Source organism: Amblyraja radiata, unplaced genomic scaffold (genome assembly GCF_010909765.2).
Source record: "Amblyraja radiata isolate CabotCenter1 unplaced genomic scaffold, sAmbRad1.1.pri scaffold_972_ctg1, whole genome shotgun sequence".
Lineage (NCBI taxonomy): Eukaryota > Metazoa > Chordata > Chondrichthyes > Rajiformes > Rajidae > Amblyraja > Amblyraja radiata.
This window is the reverse complement of record NW_022630967.1, coordinates 19744-38380: the sequence shown is the minus strand read 5'-3', so window position 1 is coordinate 38380 and position 18637 is coordinate 19744. Positions and strand designations below refer to the sequence as shown.

The 18637-nt window shown below is 53.8% G+C and overlaps 1 protein-coding gene across 1 annotated transcript; it reads right to left on the bottom strand.

Moving 5' to 3' along the window:
• Positions 1-15: 15 nt before the first annotated feature.
• Positions 16-18150, bottom strand: LOC116970513 (cadherin-15-like). Its single transcript, XM_033017155.1, has 6 exons — positions 17876-18150; positions 12069-12227; positions 9578-9730; positions 9279-9423; positions 1894-2051; positions 16-414 (listed from the first exon to the last, which is right to left on the bottom strand). The coding sequence occupies exons 1-6, from the start codon at positions 17924-17926 to the stop codon at positions 142-144; spliced, it is 939 nt and encodes a 312-aa protein (XP_032873046.1). The 5' UTR covers positions 17927-18150; the 3' UTR covers positions 16-141.
• Positions 18151-18637: the final 487 nt, after the last annotated feature.

Sequence of the window (18637 nt, the reverse complement as noted above, 5' to 3'; positions counted from 1 at the left end):
GCCGACGGGCCGAGCTGGGACAAGGGGACACGGGGAAGGGACCGGTTATGGACCGATCCTGGAGCGGAGCCGCTCACGGGCACCAGCCCCGGGGTCATCGCCGGGATTGGGCAATCCTTCGGCCAGAAGCTGGGTGAGCGGTCAGCCAACGCCGCCAGGTGTGGCACGACAGCGCAGCGTTGCCGGGTTAGCAGCGAGCCTGTCCCGCTCCAGGCCAAGCCCCGGACACATCCCACACCACCGGTGGTGCCCGCGGCCGTCGCTGCCCACATGCTCGCTCTTCACCTCGGCCTGGGTGAACTCCGGCGGGTTGTCATTGACGTCCTCGATGAAGATCGAGGCGGTGGCCGTGGTGGACAGACCGTCACCCCCCAGGTCGGCCACTTGTAGGGTCAGGTTGTACACAGAGATGTTCTGAAACACAAAGCAGCCGTTACACGTTCACCCCAAACCCTTCCCAACCGCCTCACGGGTTCTCTCCCACGGATGCTGCCCGATCTGCTGAGTGGTCCTGGATTTAATTTCATGTCGAAGACCCCACCTCCCCGAACCCCAGTCATTGTATAGAAGTTGGGATGTAATGTTAAAATTGTACAAGGCATTGGTGAGGCCAATTCTGGAGTATGGTGTACAATTTTGGTCGCCTATTTATAGGAAGGATGTCAACAAAATAGAGAGAGTACAGAGGAGTTTTACTAGAATGTTGCCTGGGTTTCAGCAACTAAGTTACAGAGAAAGGTTGAACAAGTTAGGGCTTTATTCTTTGGAGCGCAGAAGGTTAAGGGGGGACTTGATAGAGGTCTTTAAAATGATGAGAGGGATAGACAGAGTTGACGTGGATAAGCTTTTCCCACTGAGAGTAGGGAAGATTCAAACAAGGGGACATGACTTAAGAATTAAGGGACAGAAGTTTAGGGGTAACATGAGGGGGAACTTCTTTACTCAGTGGCGGTGTGGAATGAGCTTCCAGTGAAGGTGGTGGAGGCAGGTTCGTTTTTATCATTTAAAAATAAATTGGATAGTTATATGGACGGGAAAGGAATGGAGGGTTATGGTCTGAGCGCAGGTATATGGGACTAGGGGAGAATACGCGTTCGGCACGGACTAGAAGGGTCGAGATGGCCTGTTTCCGTGCTGTAATTGTTAATGGTTATTGTGGCCAGTCCTCGCCTTCCTGATCGCATCTCTATAATACCCATGGTCATATTTCAAAACTCCCCTCTCTCCAAATTCTCCCGTTCCTTACCTACTCTCCCCAGTTCCCCTTCAACACCAACATCCCCCAACCCCACCTCCCCCCCCCACACCCACCATCACCCCCACCCACACCCCCAGCCTTCCCCTCACCCCCACCCCCACCCTCACCCCCACCACACCCTCCCCCAACCCTCACCTCCAGCCTCCCCCCCCGCCCTCAACCCCACCCCCACCTCACCCCCACCCTCCCCCCCACCCTCACCCTCATCCTCCCCCCCACCCCCAGCCTCCCCCCACCCTCATCCTCCCCCCCACCCCCAGCCTCCCCCCACCCTCATCCTCCTCCCCACCACCCAGCCTCCCCCACCCTCACCCTCATCCTCCCCCCCACCCCCAGCCTCCCCCCACCCCCAGCCTCCCCCCACCCCCAGCCTCCCCCCACCCTCACCCCCACCCCCATCCTCCCCCCCACCCCCAGCCTCCCCCCACCCTCATCCTCCACCCCCCACCCCCAGCCTCCCCCCACCCTCATCCTCCTCCCCACCCCCACCCTCACCCCCAGCCTCCCCCACCCTCATCCTCACCCCCACCCTCCCACCCCCACCCCCAGCCTCCCCCCCCACCCTCACCCTCATCCTCACCCCCACCCTCACCCTCACCACCACCCTCCCCCCGGTTTCCATTCGTTTTCCTCACCTCGCGATCCAGACCCACTCCGACGATGCGGATGTCCCCGGTCACAGGGTCGATGCGGAAGATGCCTCGTCCGCCTCCCACGATTGAATATCCCAGGGCAGCGTTATCCGTCTGTGGATCGTCAGCGTCGGTCGCGGACACGCGCATCACCAGCGTCCCTGCAACGATCACACTCGCGTCGGTAGGTGGATCACACCCCTCCCGCACTCTACCCCCCACCCACCCAGGCCCAGGCAGTGACAGCAAGAAGTACCCTCCAGCCGGTCAGTGACCCCATCCTGCAAACCACCAGACGCAGGTCCACTGCCGGCCCACCCGGGGTTATGGAGAGAGACCCCCTTCCGCCGTCACGTGAGTTCCCAGAGCAGCTACCGGAGGTGTTGGCTCTGGCGCATCACAGGTGGTCAACAAAGCTTCGGACACATTGGCCTTCATCAGTCAGAGGTTGAGTATAGAAGTTGGGAGGTCACGTTACAGTTGTACAAGACGCTGGGTCAGTTTTGGTCACCACAGAGAAATGTGAGGTGTTGCATTTTGGGAAGTCTAACATGGGTAAGATCTACACTGTGAATGGTAGGGCTCTGGTTGTAGAGCAGAGGGATCTACAATATCCTTCTCCTTGGTGAATACCGAAGAAATGAAATTGTTCAATATCTCCCCCATCTCTTTTGGCTCTGCAGATAGCTGTCCACTCTGACTCTCTAATGGACCAATTTTATCCCTCGTTATCCTTTTGCTATTAATATAACTGTAGAAACCCTTTGGATTTACTTTCACCTTACTTGCCAAAGCAACCTCATATCTTCTTTTAGCTTTTAGCATGGTTCCTTGAAGGTCGCAGGTAGATAGAGTGGTCAAAAACGCGTTTGGTACATTGGCCTTCATCAGTCAGAGTATTGAGTATAGAAGTTGGCAGGTCATGTTGCATTTACATAGAGTACTGTGTTCAGTTCTGGGCACCGTCTTATGGGGAATATGTTGTCAAACTGGAAAGGGTACGGGGAAGATTTACGAGGATGTTGCCAGGACTAGAAGGTCTGGGCTATAGGGAGAGGTTGAGTAGGCTGGGACTCTATTCCATGGAAAGCAGGAGGATGAGAGGTGATCTTATAGATAGTTTAAGAAAGAATTGTAGATGCTGGAAAAATCGAAGGTAGACAAAAATGCTGGAGAAACTCAGCGGGTGAGGCAGCATCCATGGAGCGAAGGAATAGGCGATGTTTCGGGTCGAGAACCTTCTTCAGACTGTTGTGGAGGTGTGGGGGTGGGCGGGAAGAAGAAAGGAAGAGGCGGAGACAGTAGGCTAAGGGAGAGGAAGAAGGGAGAAAGCAGGGACTACCTGAAATTGGAGAAGTCAATGTTCATAGCGCTTGCGTGTAAACTACCCAAGCAAAATATGAGGTGCTGCTCCTCCAATTTGTGGTGGGACTCACTCTGGTCATGGAGGAGGCCCAGGGCAGAAAGGTCGGATTCGGAATGGGAGGGGAAGTGCTGAGCCACCGTGAGATATAACCATATAACCATATAACAATTTACAGCACGGAAACAGGCCATCTTGTTCAACCTTTCTCTGTAACTTAGTTGCTGAAACCCAGGCAACATTCTAGTAAATCGCCTCTGTACTCTCTCTATTTTGTTGACATCCTTCCTATAATTAGGCGACCAAAATTGTACACCATACTCCAGAATTGGCCTCACCAATGCCTTGTACAATTTTAACATTACATCCCAACTTATATACTCAATGCTCTGATTTATAAAGGCCAGCACACCAAAAGCTTTCTTTACCACCCTATCTACATGAGATTCCACTTTCAGGGAACTGTGCACAGTTATTCCAAGATCCCTCTGTTCACCTGCATTCTTCAATTCCCTACCATTTACCATGTACGTCCTATTTTGATTTGTCCTGCCAAGATGTAGCACCTCACACTTATCAGCATTAAACTCCATCTGCCATCTTTCAGCCCACTCTTCCAACTGGCATAAATCTCTCTGTAGACTTTGAAAATCTACTTCATTATCCACAACCCCACCTATCTTAGTATCATCTGCATACTTACTAATCCAATTTACCACACCATCATCCAGATCATTGATGTACATGACAAACAACAGTGGACCCAACACAGATCCCTGTGGCACCCCACTAGTCACTGGCCTCCAACCTGACAAACAACCATCCACCATTACTCTCTGGCATCTCCCATTCAGCCACTGTTGAATCCATCTTGCTACTCCACCATTCATACCCAACCATTGAACCTTCTTAACCAACCTTCCGTGAGGAACCTTGTCAAAGGCCTTACTGAAGTCCATATATACAAAAGCCACTGCTTTACCCTCATCAATTTCCCGAGTAACCTCTTCAAAAAATTCAAGAAGATTAGCCAAACATGACCTTCCAGGCACAAATCCATGTTGACTGTTCCTAATCCTGTTTATCCAGATGCTTATATATATTATCTCTAAGTATCCTTTCCATTAATTTTCCCACCACTGACGTCAAACTAACAGGTGTATAATTGCTAGGTTTACTCTTAGACCCCTTTTTAAACAATGGAACAACATGCGCAGTACGCCAATCCTCCGGCACTATTCCCGTTTCTAATGACATTTGAAATATTTCTGTCATAGCCCCTGCTATTTCTACACTAACTTCCCTCAATGTCCTAGGGAATATCCTGTCCGGACCTGGAGACTTATCCACTTTTATATTTCTCAAAAGTGTCAGTACTTCCTCTTCTTTGAATCTCATAGTTTCCATAGCTACTCTACTTGTTTCCCTTACCTCACATAATTCAATATCCTTCTCCTTGGTGAATACCGAAGAAATGAAATTGTTCAATATCTCCCCCATCTCTTTTGGCTCTGCAGATAACTGTCCACTCTGACTCTCTAATGGACCAATTTTATCCCTCGTTATCCTTTTGCTATTAATATAACTGTAGAAACCCTTTGGATTTACTTTCACCTTACTTGCCAAAGCAACCTCATATCTTCTTTTAGGTTTTCTAATTTCTTTCTTAAGATTCTTTTTACATTCTTTATACTCCTCAAGCACCTCATTTACTCCATGCTGCCTATAATTATTGTAGATCTCTCTCTTTTTCCGAACCAAGTGTCCAATTTCCCTTGAAAACCATGGCTCTTTCCTATTTTTACTATTTCCTTTCAACCGAACAGGGATATAAAGATTCTGTACTCTTAAAATTTCGCCTTTAAATGTCCTCTATTTCTCTTCCACATCTTTCCCATAAAACAAACTGTCCCAATTTACTCCTTTTAAATCCTTTCGCATCTCCTCAAAGTTAGCCTTTCTCCAATCAAAAATCTCAACCCTAGGTCCAGTTCTGACCCTTTCCATAATTATATTGAAACTAATGGTATTGTGATCACTGGTCCCGAACTGTTCCCCAACGCATACCTCTGCCACCTGACTCGTCTCATTTCCTAACAGGAGGTCCAGCAACACCCCTTCTCTAGTAGGCACTTCTATGTATTGCTGCAAAAAACTATCCTGCACACATTTTACAAACTCCAACCCATCCAGCCCATTTACAGAATGTGTTTCCCAGTCTATCTGTGGAAAACTGAAATCTCCCACAATCACTACCTTGTGCTTACTACTAATATCTGCAATCTCCTTACATATTTGCTCTTCCAATTCTCGCTCCCCATTTGGCGGTCTATAATACACCCCTATAAGTGTTGCTACCCCTTTCCCATTTCTCAGTTCCACCCAAATAGCCTCCCTAGACGAGCCCTCTAATCTATCCTGCCAAAGCACTGCTGTAATATCTTCCCTGATAAGCAATGCAACACCTCCACCTCTTGCCCCTCCAATTCTATCACACCTGAAGCAACGAAATCCTGGAATATTTAGTTTCCAATCACAGCCCTCCTGCAACCATGTTTCACTGATCGCCACAACATCATACATCCAGGTGTCAATCCAGGCTCTAAGTTCATCCACCTTTCTTACAATGCTCCTAGCATTAAAATATACACATTTAAGAAACCCACCCTCTCTTATTCTCTGTTTATTGTCTTTTTCTTCTCTCTCCCCTACATTTTGGGTCAGAGTGCTACCATTCTCTGCCTCCTGCCTCACACACTGACTGCTAGCTTTCCCAATTTGATTCCCTCCCCCCAACCATACTAGTTTAAAGTCTCCCCAGTAGCCTTTGCAAATCTCCCCGCCAGGATATTGGTCCCCCTCGAGTTCACTTGCAACCCGTCCTTTCTGTACAGGTCGCACCTTCCCCAAAAGAGGTCCGAATGATCCAGAAACTTGAATCCATACCCACTGCACCAGTCCCTCATCCACTCATTTATCCTCCACCTCGCTCCATTCCTACTCTCACCGTCGCGTGGCACAGGCAGTAATCCTGAGATTGTTACCTTTGCAGTCCTTCTCCTTAACTCTCTACCTAACTCCCTAAATTCTTCTTTCAGGATCTCTTCTCTTTTTTTACCTATGTCGTTGGTACCTATATGTACCACAACTTCAGGCTCCTCTCCCTCCCATTTCAGGATTTCTTGGACACGTTCAGACACATCCCTGACCCTGGCACCAGGGAGGCAAACTACCATCCGGGTCTCCTGTCTGCGTCCACAGAATCGCCTATCCGACCCCCTGACTATAGAGTCCCCTATTACAATTGCCCTCCTCTTCTTTTCCTTACCCTTCTGAGCAACAGGACCGGTCAGGTTGGTTAGTGCGAACCGAGCAGAGGTGTTGGGCGAAGCAATCGCCAAGCCTACGCTTGGTCCCACCAATGAAGAGCAGTTGACACCTAGAGCAGTGGATGCAATAGATGAGGTTGGAGGAGGTGCAGGTGAACCTCTGCCTCACCTGGAAAGACTGCTTTGGTCCTTGGATAGAGTCAAGGGGGATAGGTAAAGTGACAAGTGTAGCATTTCCTGCAGTTGCAAGGGAAAGTGCCAGGAGAGGGGGTGGTTTGGGTGGGAAGGGACGAATTGACCAAGGAGTTATGGAGGGAGCAGTCTCTGCGGAAAGCCGAAATGGGAGGAGATGAGAAGATGTGGCCGGTGGTGGGATCCCGTTGGAGGTGGCGAAAATGTCGGAGGTTAATCTGTTGTATGTGACGGCTGATGGGGTGGAAGGTGAGGACAAGGGGGACTCTGTCCTTGTTTCGAGTGGGGGGACGGGGAGTGAGAGCGATGCTACGGGATATAGAGGAGACCCTGGTGAGAGCCTCGTCGAAGAGGGGAACCCCCGTTCCCTAAAGAATGAGGACATCTCCGATACTCTGGTTTGGAACACCTCGTCCTGGGTGCAGATGCGGTGTAGACGGAGGAATTGGGAGTAGGGGTTAGAGTCCTTACAGGAAGCAGGGTGGGTAGAAGTGTAGTCCAGATAGCCATGGGAGTCAGTGGGTTTGTAGTAGATGTCGGTCAGTAGTCTGTTACCTGCGACGGAGATAGTGAGGTCTAGAATCGGTAGGGAGATGTCGGAAATGGTCCAGGTGAATGTGAGTGCCGGATGGAAGTTAGTGGTGAAATGGATGAAGTCAGTGAGTTCTGTATGGGTGAAGGAGGTAGCGTCAATGCACTCGTCAATGTAGCGGAGGTAGAGTTCAGGGATAGGGCCACGGTACGTCTCGAACAAGGATTGTTCGACGTACCCCACAAAGAGGCAGGCGTAGCAGGGGCCCATGCGCGTGCCCATAGCTACGCCTTGGATTTGGTGGAAATGGGAGGAGTCAAAGGAAAAGTTGTTGAGGGTAAGGACCAGCTCCGCTAGGCAGAGGAGAGTATCGGTAGATGGGGATTGGTTGGTTATGTGGTCGAGGAAGAAACGGAGGGCTTTAAGACCTACCTGGTGGGGGATGGAGGTGTAGAATGACTGGACATCCATGGTGAAGATGAGGGAATGGGGGGACTGGAAAACGGAAGTCATGGAGGAGACGAAGAGCGTGTGAGGTGTCTTGGACATAGGTAGGGAGGGATTTAACCAGGGGGGATAGGATGGAGTCGAGGTATGTAGAAATAAGTTCGGTGGGGCACGAACAAGCAGAAACAAGCCAGGACAGTCAGGTTTGTGGATTTTGTGGAGAAGGTAAAATCGGGCCGTGCGGGGCTGGGGAACGATGGGGTTGAAGGCTTGGGAGGGCAGGGAGCCGGAAGTGATGAAGCCAGTGATGGTGCTAGAGATAGTGGCCTGGTGCCCGTCTGTGGGGTCATGGTCCAAGGATAAGTAGGAGGAGGTGTTTGAGAGTTGGCGCCTGGCCTCAGCCTTGTAGAGATCAGCTCACCCGATTACCACGGCACCTCCCTTGTCGGCAGGTTTGATCACCATCTATTGTCTGGGTTGTTGCGGAGTGAGTGGAGGGCTGTACGTTCAGGGGGGAAGAGGCTACAGTGAGGCAGGGGAGTGGAGAGGTTGAGGAGGTTGATGTCCCGCCGGCAGTTTAAAATTAAAAGGTCTAAAGCAGGTAGATGGCCATGAGGGGGGGTCCAAGAGGAGGGGGTGCGTTGGAGACAGGAGAAGGGGTCATCACTGGGGGGCGAGGACCATGGACCCATGGAAAAACGTGTTGAGGCGGAAAATCCTTATCATATAGATATGTATAAAATCATGAGAGGAATAGATCGGGTAGATGCCCAGAGTCTCTTGTCCAGAGGAGATGAATTAAGGACAGGGTTCATAGGTTTAAGGTGAAGGGAAAAAGATTTAATAGGAATCTGAGGGGTAACGTTTTCACGCAAAGGGTGGTGGGTGTATGGAACAAGCTGCCAGAGGGGGTAGATGAGGCAGGGACTATCCCATTGTTTAAGAAACAGCTAGACAGGTACATGGATAGGACAAGTTTGGAGGAACATGGGCCAAACGCGGGCAGGTGGGATTACCGAAAGGCCTGTTTCCATACTGTATCACTATGACTCCAGGAAACTCGCACCCTGGCCATTCCTTCTCTTTGCTCTCGTGGGTCAGAGATACTAAAGCTCAAACTGTGTCTGGGTATAGAGATAAACAGAGCGGGTGGGACATGTTGGCCGGTGTGGGCAAGTTGGGCCGAAGGGCCTGTTTCCACACTGTATCACCCTATGACCGTGTTATAAGAAAGATGTGGTTATGCTGGAAAGAGTGCAGAGAAGATTTACGAGGATGTTGGCAGGACTCGAGGGCCTGAACTACAGGGGGAGGTTAAGCAGGTTGAGACTTCCAGAGCGCAGGAGGATGAGGGGAGAGGGGAGAGGGGAGAGGTGCACAAAGTCATGAGAGGAATAGATCGGGTAGTCTTTTGCCCAGGGCCTGTCGAGACCCTTGGTCAGAGTCAGTGTTTGCATCGTATTCTGCGCGGTTCTATCCTGGTCTGGGATTGATCCCGGTCCTTTACCGGCCGCTCGCTGCCCACCTGGAGGCGCTCCCTCGGCCACGCGGCCCGTGAAGAGCGGCTGCTGGAAGGCGGGCCGGTTGTCGTTCTGATCGATGACAATGATCTCCAGGTCGGTGGGTTCCTCCACCGGCGCGCCAGTCTCGCCCACCGCGTACGCCTTAATCTGCGGGGAAAGTGAGGTGTCACTGGGGCCGCGGGGAGTGTGGTGTGTGTCCCCCACCCCCGGTGTTATCCCCCCCCCCCCCTCCCCGTTACTGGGGCCGCGGGCAGTGTGGTGTGTGTCAGTGTTCTCGCCCTCGGCCGGTCTCTTCTCTCACCTTGTAGCTACTCGTCTCCTCCCGGTCCAGCACGGAGGTGAGGAAGACCAGCCCCGTGTCGGGGTCAATGGTGAAGATTCCCCTCGGCTCCTCGTCCACCCCCGGCCCTTTGATGCTGTAGATCACCGCCTTCGACTGCTTGTCCGATTTAATCTGTCGGCAAATGACTGGCGTTTATTACCGTCTGTCTCCCCCGCTCCCGGGACCAACAGTGACATCTGTCCTCGGTCCACACAAGACTCACACGGGCGGGACTCCCGGAATGTGATGCCAAGAGCTGAGACCCCGTCCGAGGATTTCAGCCTCGCCGCTGCTCCGTCGCCGAGTCACGGAGTGTTACAGCAAACACAAGCACTTCGGCCAACCTCGTCCATGCGGGCCGTGATGCCCTGCTACACTAGTCCCACCTGCCCATGTTTGGCCCATATCCATCTAAACCTTTCCTATCCATGTATTTATCCAAGTGTCATTTAAATGTTGTTATAGTCCCTGCCTCCACGACCCGCCCGGCAGCTCGTTCCATACACCCACCACCCTGAGTGTGGAAAAGGTTGCCCTTCAGGTTCCGATTAAATCTTTCCCACCTCAACTTATTGCCCTCTATTTTTAGGCATTTGTATCTTGCGATAAAATATTCTGTTGTCATCTATGCTCCATAACTCATTAAACGATGAGGCCACCTCTCAGCCTTCGGCATCCCCGTGAGAATAAACCCAGACCATCCATACTCTCAATGTAACCACAGCCGTCTCTCCTGCACCCTCCCCATTGCTACCCGACTCTAGTGTGGAGCCCAGACCCACACGCAGCTCGCCACCTACCATGTCCCTACTCTTGTGCTCTTGTCTCGGCCAATGAAGGCAAGCAGAGCAAATACAACCTTCACTCCCCCATCCCCATGTGTCGCCACTTTCAGTGAAGATTGGACTTGCACCTCAAGGTTTGTCTGCGCATCCACTCGCCTCCCGTCCCTGCCTAAACTCTCCGTGTCTAGTTTAAAGGACATTTGTGGTGATCACCGCTGTTCACAGACTTCCGGCCGGATAAACTCACCCCAGTGTAGAACGGAACTGCACATAGTCATAGAGTGATACAGCTTGGCAACAGCCACAGCCGCCAACATGTCGCATCTACACTAGTCCCACCTGCCCGCGTTTGGCCCATATCCCTCCAAACCTGTCCTATCCATGTACATGTCTAAATATTGGGATAATACCTGCCTCAACTACCTTCTCTGGTAGTTTGTTCCATACACCCACCGCCCTTTGTGTGAAAAACGTTGCCCCTCAGATTCCTATTAAATCTTTTCCCCTTCACCTTAAACTTATGTCCTCTGGTCCTCGATTCCCCTACTCTGGGCAAAAGACCCTGTGCATCTACCCGATCTATTCCTCTCATAATTTTATACACCTACATAAGATCACTCCTCATCCTCCTGCATTCCAATGAATAGAGTTCCAGCCTACTCAACCTCTCCCTATAGCTCACACCCTCTAGTCCTGGCAACATCATCGTAAATCTTTTCTGTGCCCCTTCCAGCTTGACAACACCTTTCCTATAACATGGTGCCCAGAACTGAACACAATACTCTAAATACGGCCTCACCAACGTCTTATACAACTGCAGCAGTGGGTGTATGGAACAAACTGCCAGAGGAGGTAGTGGAGACTGGAACTATCCCAACGTTTAAGAAACAGTTAGACAGATACATGGATAGGACAGGTTTGGAGGGATATGGACCAAGCGCAGGCAGGTGGGACTAGTGTAGCTGGGACATGTTAGCCGGTGTGGACAAGTTGGGCCGAAGGGCCTGTTTCCACACTGTACCTCTCAATGACCTCCTCCCTCGATTCTGTCCGAGGACCCCGGCAGTTTTTTCAGGTGAGGCAGAGGTTCACTTGCACCTCCTACAACCCCATCTACTATATACGCTGTTCCAGGTGTAGACTGATATATATATATATATATCGGCGAGACAAGTGCAAGCTCGGCGATCGTTTCACTAAACACCTGTAACATCACCCGACCCGTAATGTCACGTATTCTGCACTCCCTCCAGCACTGGGCTCTGCCTTCCGTCTCTAAGCCGATGCGCTAACACAACACAATCCCATGTGGCTGCCCCCCAGAAGCAGCCTGCGATGCTGTACATTGTCCACAGCCTGACTGAAGGTCACACACACCCTGTCTACCACCCTGCCTGCCTGCTTCACCAATTTGCTGAGTTGCCTTCTTAGAAACCCCAGTCCGATTTATGAGGCGTGATGTTCCTGTCGCCGACTCCCAGTCAGTGCCCGCCGGCCAAGTGCTGCCCCTCACAATCTCCAACAGCCCCCACCCCCAACCCAACCCAACCCCACCCCCACCACGGGGTAACTCACACCGCCCGGTCGGCCCCTCATGATCGGGGGACCGCGTCAGGACGTCAGGGGGCTCTGTGAGACACGGTGGTGGTGGTGCACTCCCCCCCCCCCCCCCCCCCCCCGCCTACCTGGACCAGCTGGTACGGAATCTTCCTGCTGTTCTCCGACACGGCGATGGGGGGGATGACCCAGGCCCGTCTCACCCTCGCAGGCCCCGAGCCCCGAGCCCGGCGTCCCCACGGGTACAGGGTGGAGACCGTAGTCGGCACCGGGGGAGGGGCAGCCACCTACAGAGGAAGCACACGGCAGCGACAATGCAGGGCCGGCAGCCTCACCCCCCCCCCCATCATACTGTCCTCCTCCACCCCTCCCCAATAGCCTCCCCTCCCCTCCCCTCATCCACCCCCATCCAACTTCCTTTCCCCCCTCATTTTACCCCTCCCCACCAGTCTCCCCTCCCCTCTTCCATCCCCCTCCCGAACCCACTCCACCACACACCCCATCAACAACTGAGGTTAACGTGGGTTCACCCAGTCACACTCCCCATCCTCACCCCCCCCCCCCCCCTCCCCCCTCTCCACCTCCCTCATACTGTCCCGACCCTCCCACCGGAGAGAGGAGGGGCGTGTTGTTTTGGAGGGGGCGATGGAGGCGGGGGGGGGGGGGGGGGGGGGTGGAGGCGGGGGGGGGGGGGGGGGGGGGGGGGGGGGGGGGTTATGTAGGGAGCTGCAGAGACTTTGCGGGAGACAACGTGAGCTGGGGAGTGGAATGAAGATCATGTGGCGGCCCCGAGACTGGAATTCCTCAATTCTCTGCGGATTAGTGTGAGCGGGGCGGCGACGGCAGCTGCTCCAATATTCCGACACTTGCCCTGAAATTCCAAGCAATCTTTCGTGATTCCGTCTGAAGTGGCAAACGGTCTCCACTCGTCACCGATCAACAGTCTGCGGGACTTTACCGACCAGGACAATGTCTTTAAATAACAGGCTGTAAGCTCTCCCGCCGCCGCCTTGGTTTCTGATGGGGGATGGCAGTAGTCTCGCACGGAAATTATTCCAGGAACTGGATGTGGGGGAGTGAGTGAGTGAGTGAGTGAGTGAGTGAGTGAGTGAGTGAGTGAGTGAGTGAGTGAGCCAGGGAACAACAAAGAGAAAGAGATGTGTGAGGGGGTGAGCGTGAGGGGGTGAGCGTGAGGGGGTGAGTGTGAGGGGGCGAGTGTGAGGGGTTGAGTGTGAGGGGGTGAGTGTGAGGGGGTGAGTGTGAGGGGGTGAGTGTGAGGGGGTGAGTGTGAGGGGGTGAGTGTGAGGGGGTGAGTGTGAGCGTGAGGGGGTGAGTGTGAGCGTGAGGGGGTGAGCGTGAGGGGGTGAGCGTGAGGGGGTGAGTGTGAGGGGGCGAGTGTGAGGGGTTGAGTGTGAGGGGGTGAGTGTGAGGGGGTGAGTGTGAGTGGGTGAGTGTGAGGGGGTGAGTGTGAGGGGGCGAGTGTGAGGGGGTGAGTGTGAGGGGGCGAGTGTGAGGGGTTGAGTGTGAGGGGGTGAGTGTGAGGGGGTGAGTGTAGGGGGAGAGTGGGAGGGGTTTGGAGTATTTTGAGTTGTGAGGGGGGGAGTGTGCAGGGGGGCGATGTGAGGGGGGAGAGTCGTGAGGCGTTGAGGGTGGAGTGTGAGGGTGAGAGTGAGGGGGTGAGTGTGAGGGGGTGAGAGTGAGGGGGTGAGCGTGAGTGTGAGGGGGTGAGTGTGAGGGGGTGAGTGTGAGGGGGTGAGTGTGAGCGTGAGGGGGTGAGTGTGAGGGGGTGAGTGTGAGGGGGTGAGTGTGCCAGTGAACGGGAGTGAGGTCGAACGAGAGTTGAAGTCAATGGCCATTGAGTGGTACGACAGGGAAACAGACCCACCGGCCCAGTTCCTCCATGCCGACCGTGGCCTACCTAAGCTAAGTCCCATTTGTATCCCTCAACCTGTCCTGTCCATGAAGCTGAGCCGCAATGTCGACTCTGTTGCAGAAGAGGATTTATTGTCCTCGTGGGTTGGATGATTTGACTGGATAGCGTGCAGAACTGCCTTTTTTCGCTGTCTCGGTACACGTGGCAATAACTAAAATAAACTAGACTCAGGATGCTTCAATCCTCGTTATTCTCCACACAGACACGCAGTTGGATCGGGTCCCTCGAGAGGTGAAGACACAAGGAACTGCAGGTGCTGGTTTACAAAGATTGAGACACAAAGTGCTGGAGTAACTCAGCTGGTCGGGCAGCATCACTGGAGAACATGTGTAGACGATGTTTTGGGTCTAGACCCTTCTTCAGACTGATTGTAGTAGGTAAAAAATCTGAAAGAAAGGTGTAGGCGCGACAAAGTCTGGCAAGCACTTCAAGATGTGAACCCATGCCACTCTGTGTGAAACCGCTTCAATCTGTTCCTCCTGTAGAAAGCCGCTGCGGCGCTCACTCAGCAAATTAAAATCAGATTAGGCGAGTCTGTGTCACGGTGCCTTCACGCCACCTGTGTTTGTTTACTGAAACAACCTGTGCCTGAATAACAGCCCACAATCAGCGCCATGGCCAAAGACAAGAGGCTCTGTGAGAGTCCTGTTTGAGCAGTTTATTGGATTTCCACCTGCTGTGGATCGCGGGTAAATCAGGAGACCTCCAGAAGGCATCGACAAAGCGCCGCGTCAAAGATTATTGCCAAATGCTTGTAGTCCTTGTCCCTCAGAACCCTCTCCACCAACTGACCCACCAATGACAGCAGACCTGCGGTTCTCCGACTTCTCCGCCCTGTCATTATTCAATAACAATATAGCATTAACCACTGAACTTCTGCAACTTCATGTGTAGCTAAAGATGATGAATTATATCCGCCTTCACGTTTGCCGCTCTTGCTTCCACAATTGAGTTCCACGTGGTCAGACTCTGGCGATTTATCCACCGTCATGCAATGTAACATCCCCAGTATCCCCAACCCCACCCAAGAAAGGGGGGGGGGGGGGGGGCTAGTCCGCTGAAGACCCAGAGACACACCTGGTGCCCAGGACTGAGTGGCCACTCGCCGCCTTCACATGGACACCGGGAACTAATACATGTTTCAAAATTAGCATCAATCAGATTTCTGATGAGTTAAGTATTTTTAGATGTACAATTGAGGCCACTTCCCAGAGGTTGCAGTTTCTGAGTTTCACGCTGAGAAAGAGATGGTGGGCTGTTACTGGCCGAGACTCCCCCCCTCCCCCGCCCTTGACCCAGTTGCTTCCTGAAACAGCTGCCCGATGAGAAACATCTGCCCATCATATGGCCCCACCACCCTCCGGGGCAACGTTGAGGCATTGGGCAAACGCAGGCAAGTGGGCCTGGCGTAGCTGGGACATGTTGGCCGGTGTGGGCAAGTTGGGCCGAAGGGACTGTTTCCCTGTTGTATCACTCTATGACTGATGGACATCTCCGCTGGGAGAAAGGCGGCGACCAGACGGTGCGGGCCTCCAGGGGATAAATTGCACCTGCGAGGATGTCTCTGCAGCCGATGGAAGTGTGAAACAGGATCAAACATGAAGCGTGTTTTTATCCTGTACCCGAATCACTGCCCAATCCGCTGCTGCAACTCGTAATTAGGTCGGTTGATGTGCACTGGCCTCTATTACAAGAGACATCTTCTTATATGGAGCCCTGGTGAGACCAGACCAGACCTGGACTACTGGTCTCACCATCTACACCCCTCCCGCGGATAGGGAGGGAGACGAAACCATGTACAATATTCCTGGGTTCCAGGAACTCAGTGGGTCGGGCAGCATCTGGAGGGAATGGACAGAAGATGCTTACGCTCGTCCCTTCCTCAGACTGAACGGGCAAAGGGATAATCAGTATAAAGGGGGGAGGGGCGCGGGGAGTGGAAGGGGCAGTAGGTGGAGGTGAGGGGTTAGATGGGGAGATAGTGGCAAGAGGTTAGAGGCGTTAGGTGAAGGCAGTGAGTTGGACATGGTGGAATCTGATGGGAAAGGATGGGGGAGGGTGGAGGGTGGAGCTGGACTGGGTGGAGTAGTCAGTGTAAACATGTGGGCAAGGTGGGGCACAGCTGGCAGGTTGTATCCCAGTGGTGACTGGCTCCGGGGAGAGGCTGGGAGAATGGGCCCGAGATGTCCATGTTCTCAGGTCGAGGAATCTCCTTGAAGAAAGAGGTGGCGAGGAGATTAGAACAGCTAGCCAGCCGGCAGTGGCGAGGAGATACAGGGGTCATTAATGCGGTGGGGTGGGCGAGTGTTTCAGGTCCGAATGGCCCGTAACTAAGTGAAACGATCGCCTCAAGGAGGAGATAACGTGACACAGAGTGACGCTGTCAGATAGTGGGGGTCCCGCGCTCTGTCCGCCCGTTCCTAGCTGTGGATCGGGACTCTCTGTCTCGGCCCCTATATCACCAACCCCAACCGTGTCTGAACGCGGCAACAGCCCCTCCGGCACCCGCTGCCGTCTGCCCCGGGATAGAGACACATCTACCCAATAACTCCCAGGTCCACACCCGACCCGACCCGACCCTCTCCGGGGTCTGTGAAAGAAGGACCCATCCTCACCCGGCCACCCCTGGGACTGGTAACTCAACCCCACCATCATTCCCACAGCACACTGCCCCGAGTGTGTCTGCCTCTCGCCTTCACTCCCAGGTCGGTCGCTGCATTTACAGGGTGCAGATACACAGTGCTAGCACTGACAAGTCGGGCCGAATGGTTCATAAGTGGTAGGAGCAGAATTGGGCCACTCGGGCAATCAAGTCTAATCCGCCATTCAATCTCGGCTGATCTATCTCTCCCTCCAAACCCCATTCTCCTGCCTTCTCCCCGTAATCCCTGACACCTGGATTTATCAAGAATCTGTCAATCTCCTCCTTAAAAATATCCATTGACGGCCTCCACAGCCGTCTGCGGCAATACATTCCACAGATTCACCACCCCCTGACTAAAGAAGGGAGGAGGGATGGCATTGTCTCAGCGGGACGCCGTCAACGAGGGAATACAGAGGCAGCGGGGACTAGGGCTGGGCATGGGACTGATGAATCTGATGAAACATCCCGACCCGAAACATGGTATATCCATGGTATATCCATCTCCCCAGAGTCGCTGCCCGAGCCGCTGAGTTCCTCCAGTACGTTGTGTTGTCCCAGACCCGGTGTCCGCAGTCTCCCGCCCGCCTCGCTGCACCTCAGGGGTCAGCCGGGGTCACCGGGACAGTCGGAGCGAAGGGCTGATCGTCCTGCTCCAGTTCCCCTGCTGATGTGACTCGGGGTCGCCTGGGCGGGACTGGAACCGGACTCTGGGTCAGACCGTCCGTTGCCCGCCGCCGGCCGCGACCTCCGAGCGGTGAATCGCCCCCCACCGCATCCCGCACTCTCCGGGAGTCCCGATCACTCCGGCCAGAGGGCCAGGGGTCGCCACACCGAGGGATGGGGACAAACGGGGAGCGGGATCCGCGAGTTCCGCGCACCGCCGGCAACTTTCGTGCCTGTCCCGGGTACAGAGCGGGGAGCGAGTACATCAGGATACAGATACACACGGTCCCCGGCCGGTCACACACAGGGACACACACAGATACACACGGTCCCCGGACACACACAGGGACACACACAGATACACACGGTCCCCGGCCGGTCACACACAGGGACACACACAGGGACACACACAGATACACACGGTCCCCGGCCGGTCACACACAGGGACACACACAGATACACACGGTCCCCGGACACACACAGGGACACACACAGATACACACGGTCCCCGGCCGGTCACACACAGGGACACACACAGGGACACACACAGATACACACGGTCCCCGGCCGGTCACACACAGGGACACACACAGATACACACGGTCCCCGGCCGGACACACACAGGGACACAGACAGGGACACCCATTCTCCCCCCCCCCCCCCCCCCCCCCCCCCCCCCCCCAACTCCCCAGTACCTGTAGAAGCGCTCCCAGCGCGGCGAGCAGGGGCAAGGTTAGGGCGCCCATGACTTGGGAGGGGAGAGCGGGGACTGAGCTGGGAGCGGAGCGGGACACGGACACGGCGCGTCTGGCAGCTGCGACAGTGTCGGGCCCTCTGGAAAGCGATGATTGACGGCACAAGTGCGGAGCAGAGAGGCGGTGAGATATTCGTGTCCCGACAACTGTGGCCGGCCGGAGACAAACACACAACAGCTGCAGCCGAGCCCGCCCGGGCAGCAAGGGGGTCCGACACTCACCCGGCCTCGCCTCTGTGAGAGGCCGCGCCAAGGCGACCCAAAAGTGCCCGGTTCATGAGCCAGCAGAGTGCGGGACCCGGGGGACTGAACAATCGGACCAACCGCAATGAAGCTTCGCTTACATCTCCACTTCCACATCACACCGAGCAAAGCTCGCCATGTCTGCCACAACTTTTACAAACTTCTACAGATGTATTGTAGACAGAGACAGCTTGGTTTGGGATCCAGTTTGCCCACGACACGGCAGAGGTAACATGGATAACTCTGGATTACTTATAGGATAACTTATGGATAACGCGACATAGATTTTAAAAAATTGATGCAGGAGGCCATTTGGCTTACTCCTTATTCTTAAACTAGCCCTTTGTTCTGGACTCCCCCAACATAGGCAACATGTTTTCTGCCTCTAGCGTGTCCAAACCCTTAAAAATCTTATATGTTTCAATAAGATATCCTTTCATCCTTCTAAACTCTCAGCATA

Excerpts from the sequence above, each read along its gene's own strand:
- LOC116970513 (XM_033017155.1), bottom strand. The coding sequence starts at position 17,926 with ATGGGCGCCCTAACCTTGCCCCTGCTCGCCGCGCTGGGAGCGCTTCTA. Across the intron at positions 9,424-9,577 it reads AGGAGACGAGTAGCTACAAG|ATTAAGGCGTACGCGGTGGG; the intron begins GTGAGAGAAGAG and ends CTTTCCCCGCAG. Across the intron at positions 2,052-9,278 it reads GGCCGAGGGAGCGCCTCCAG|GGACGCTGGTGATGCGCGTG; the intron begins GTGGGCAGCGAG and ends TGATCGTTGCAG.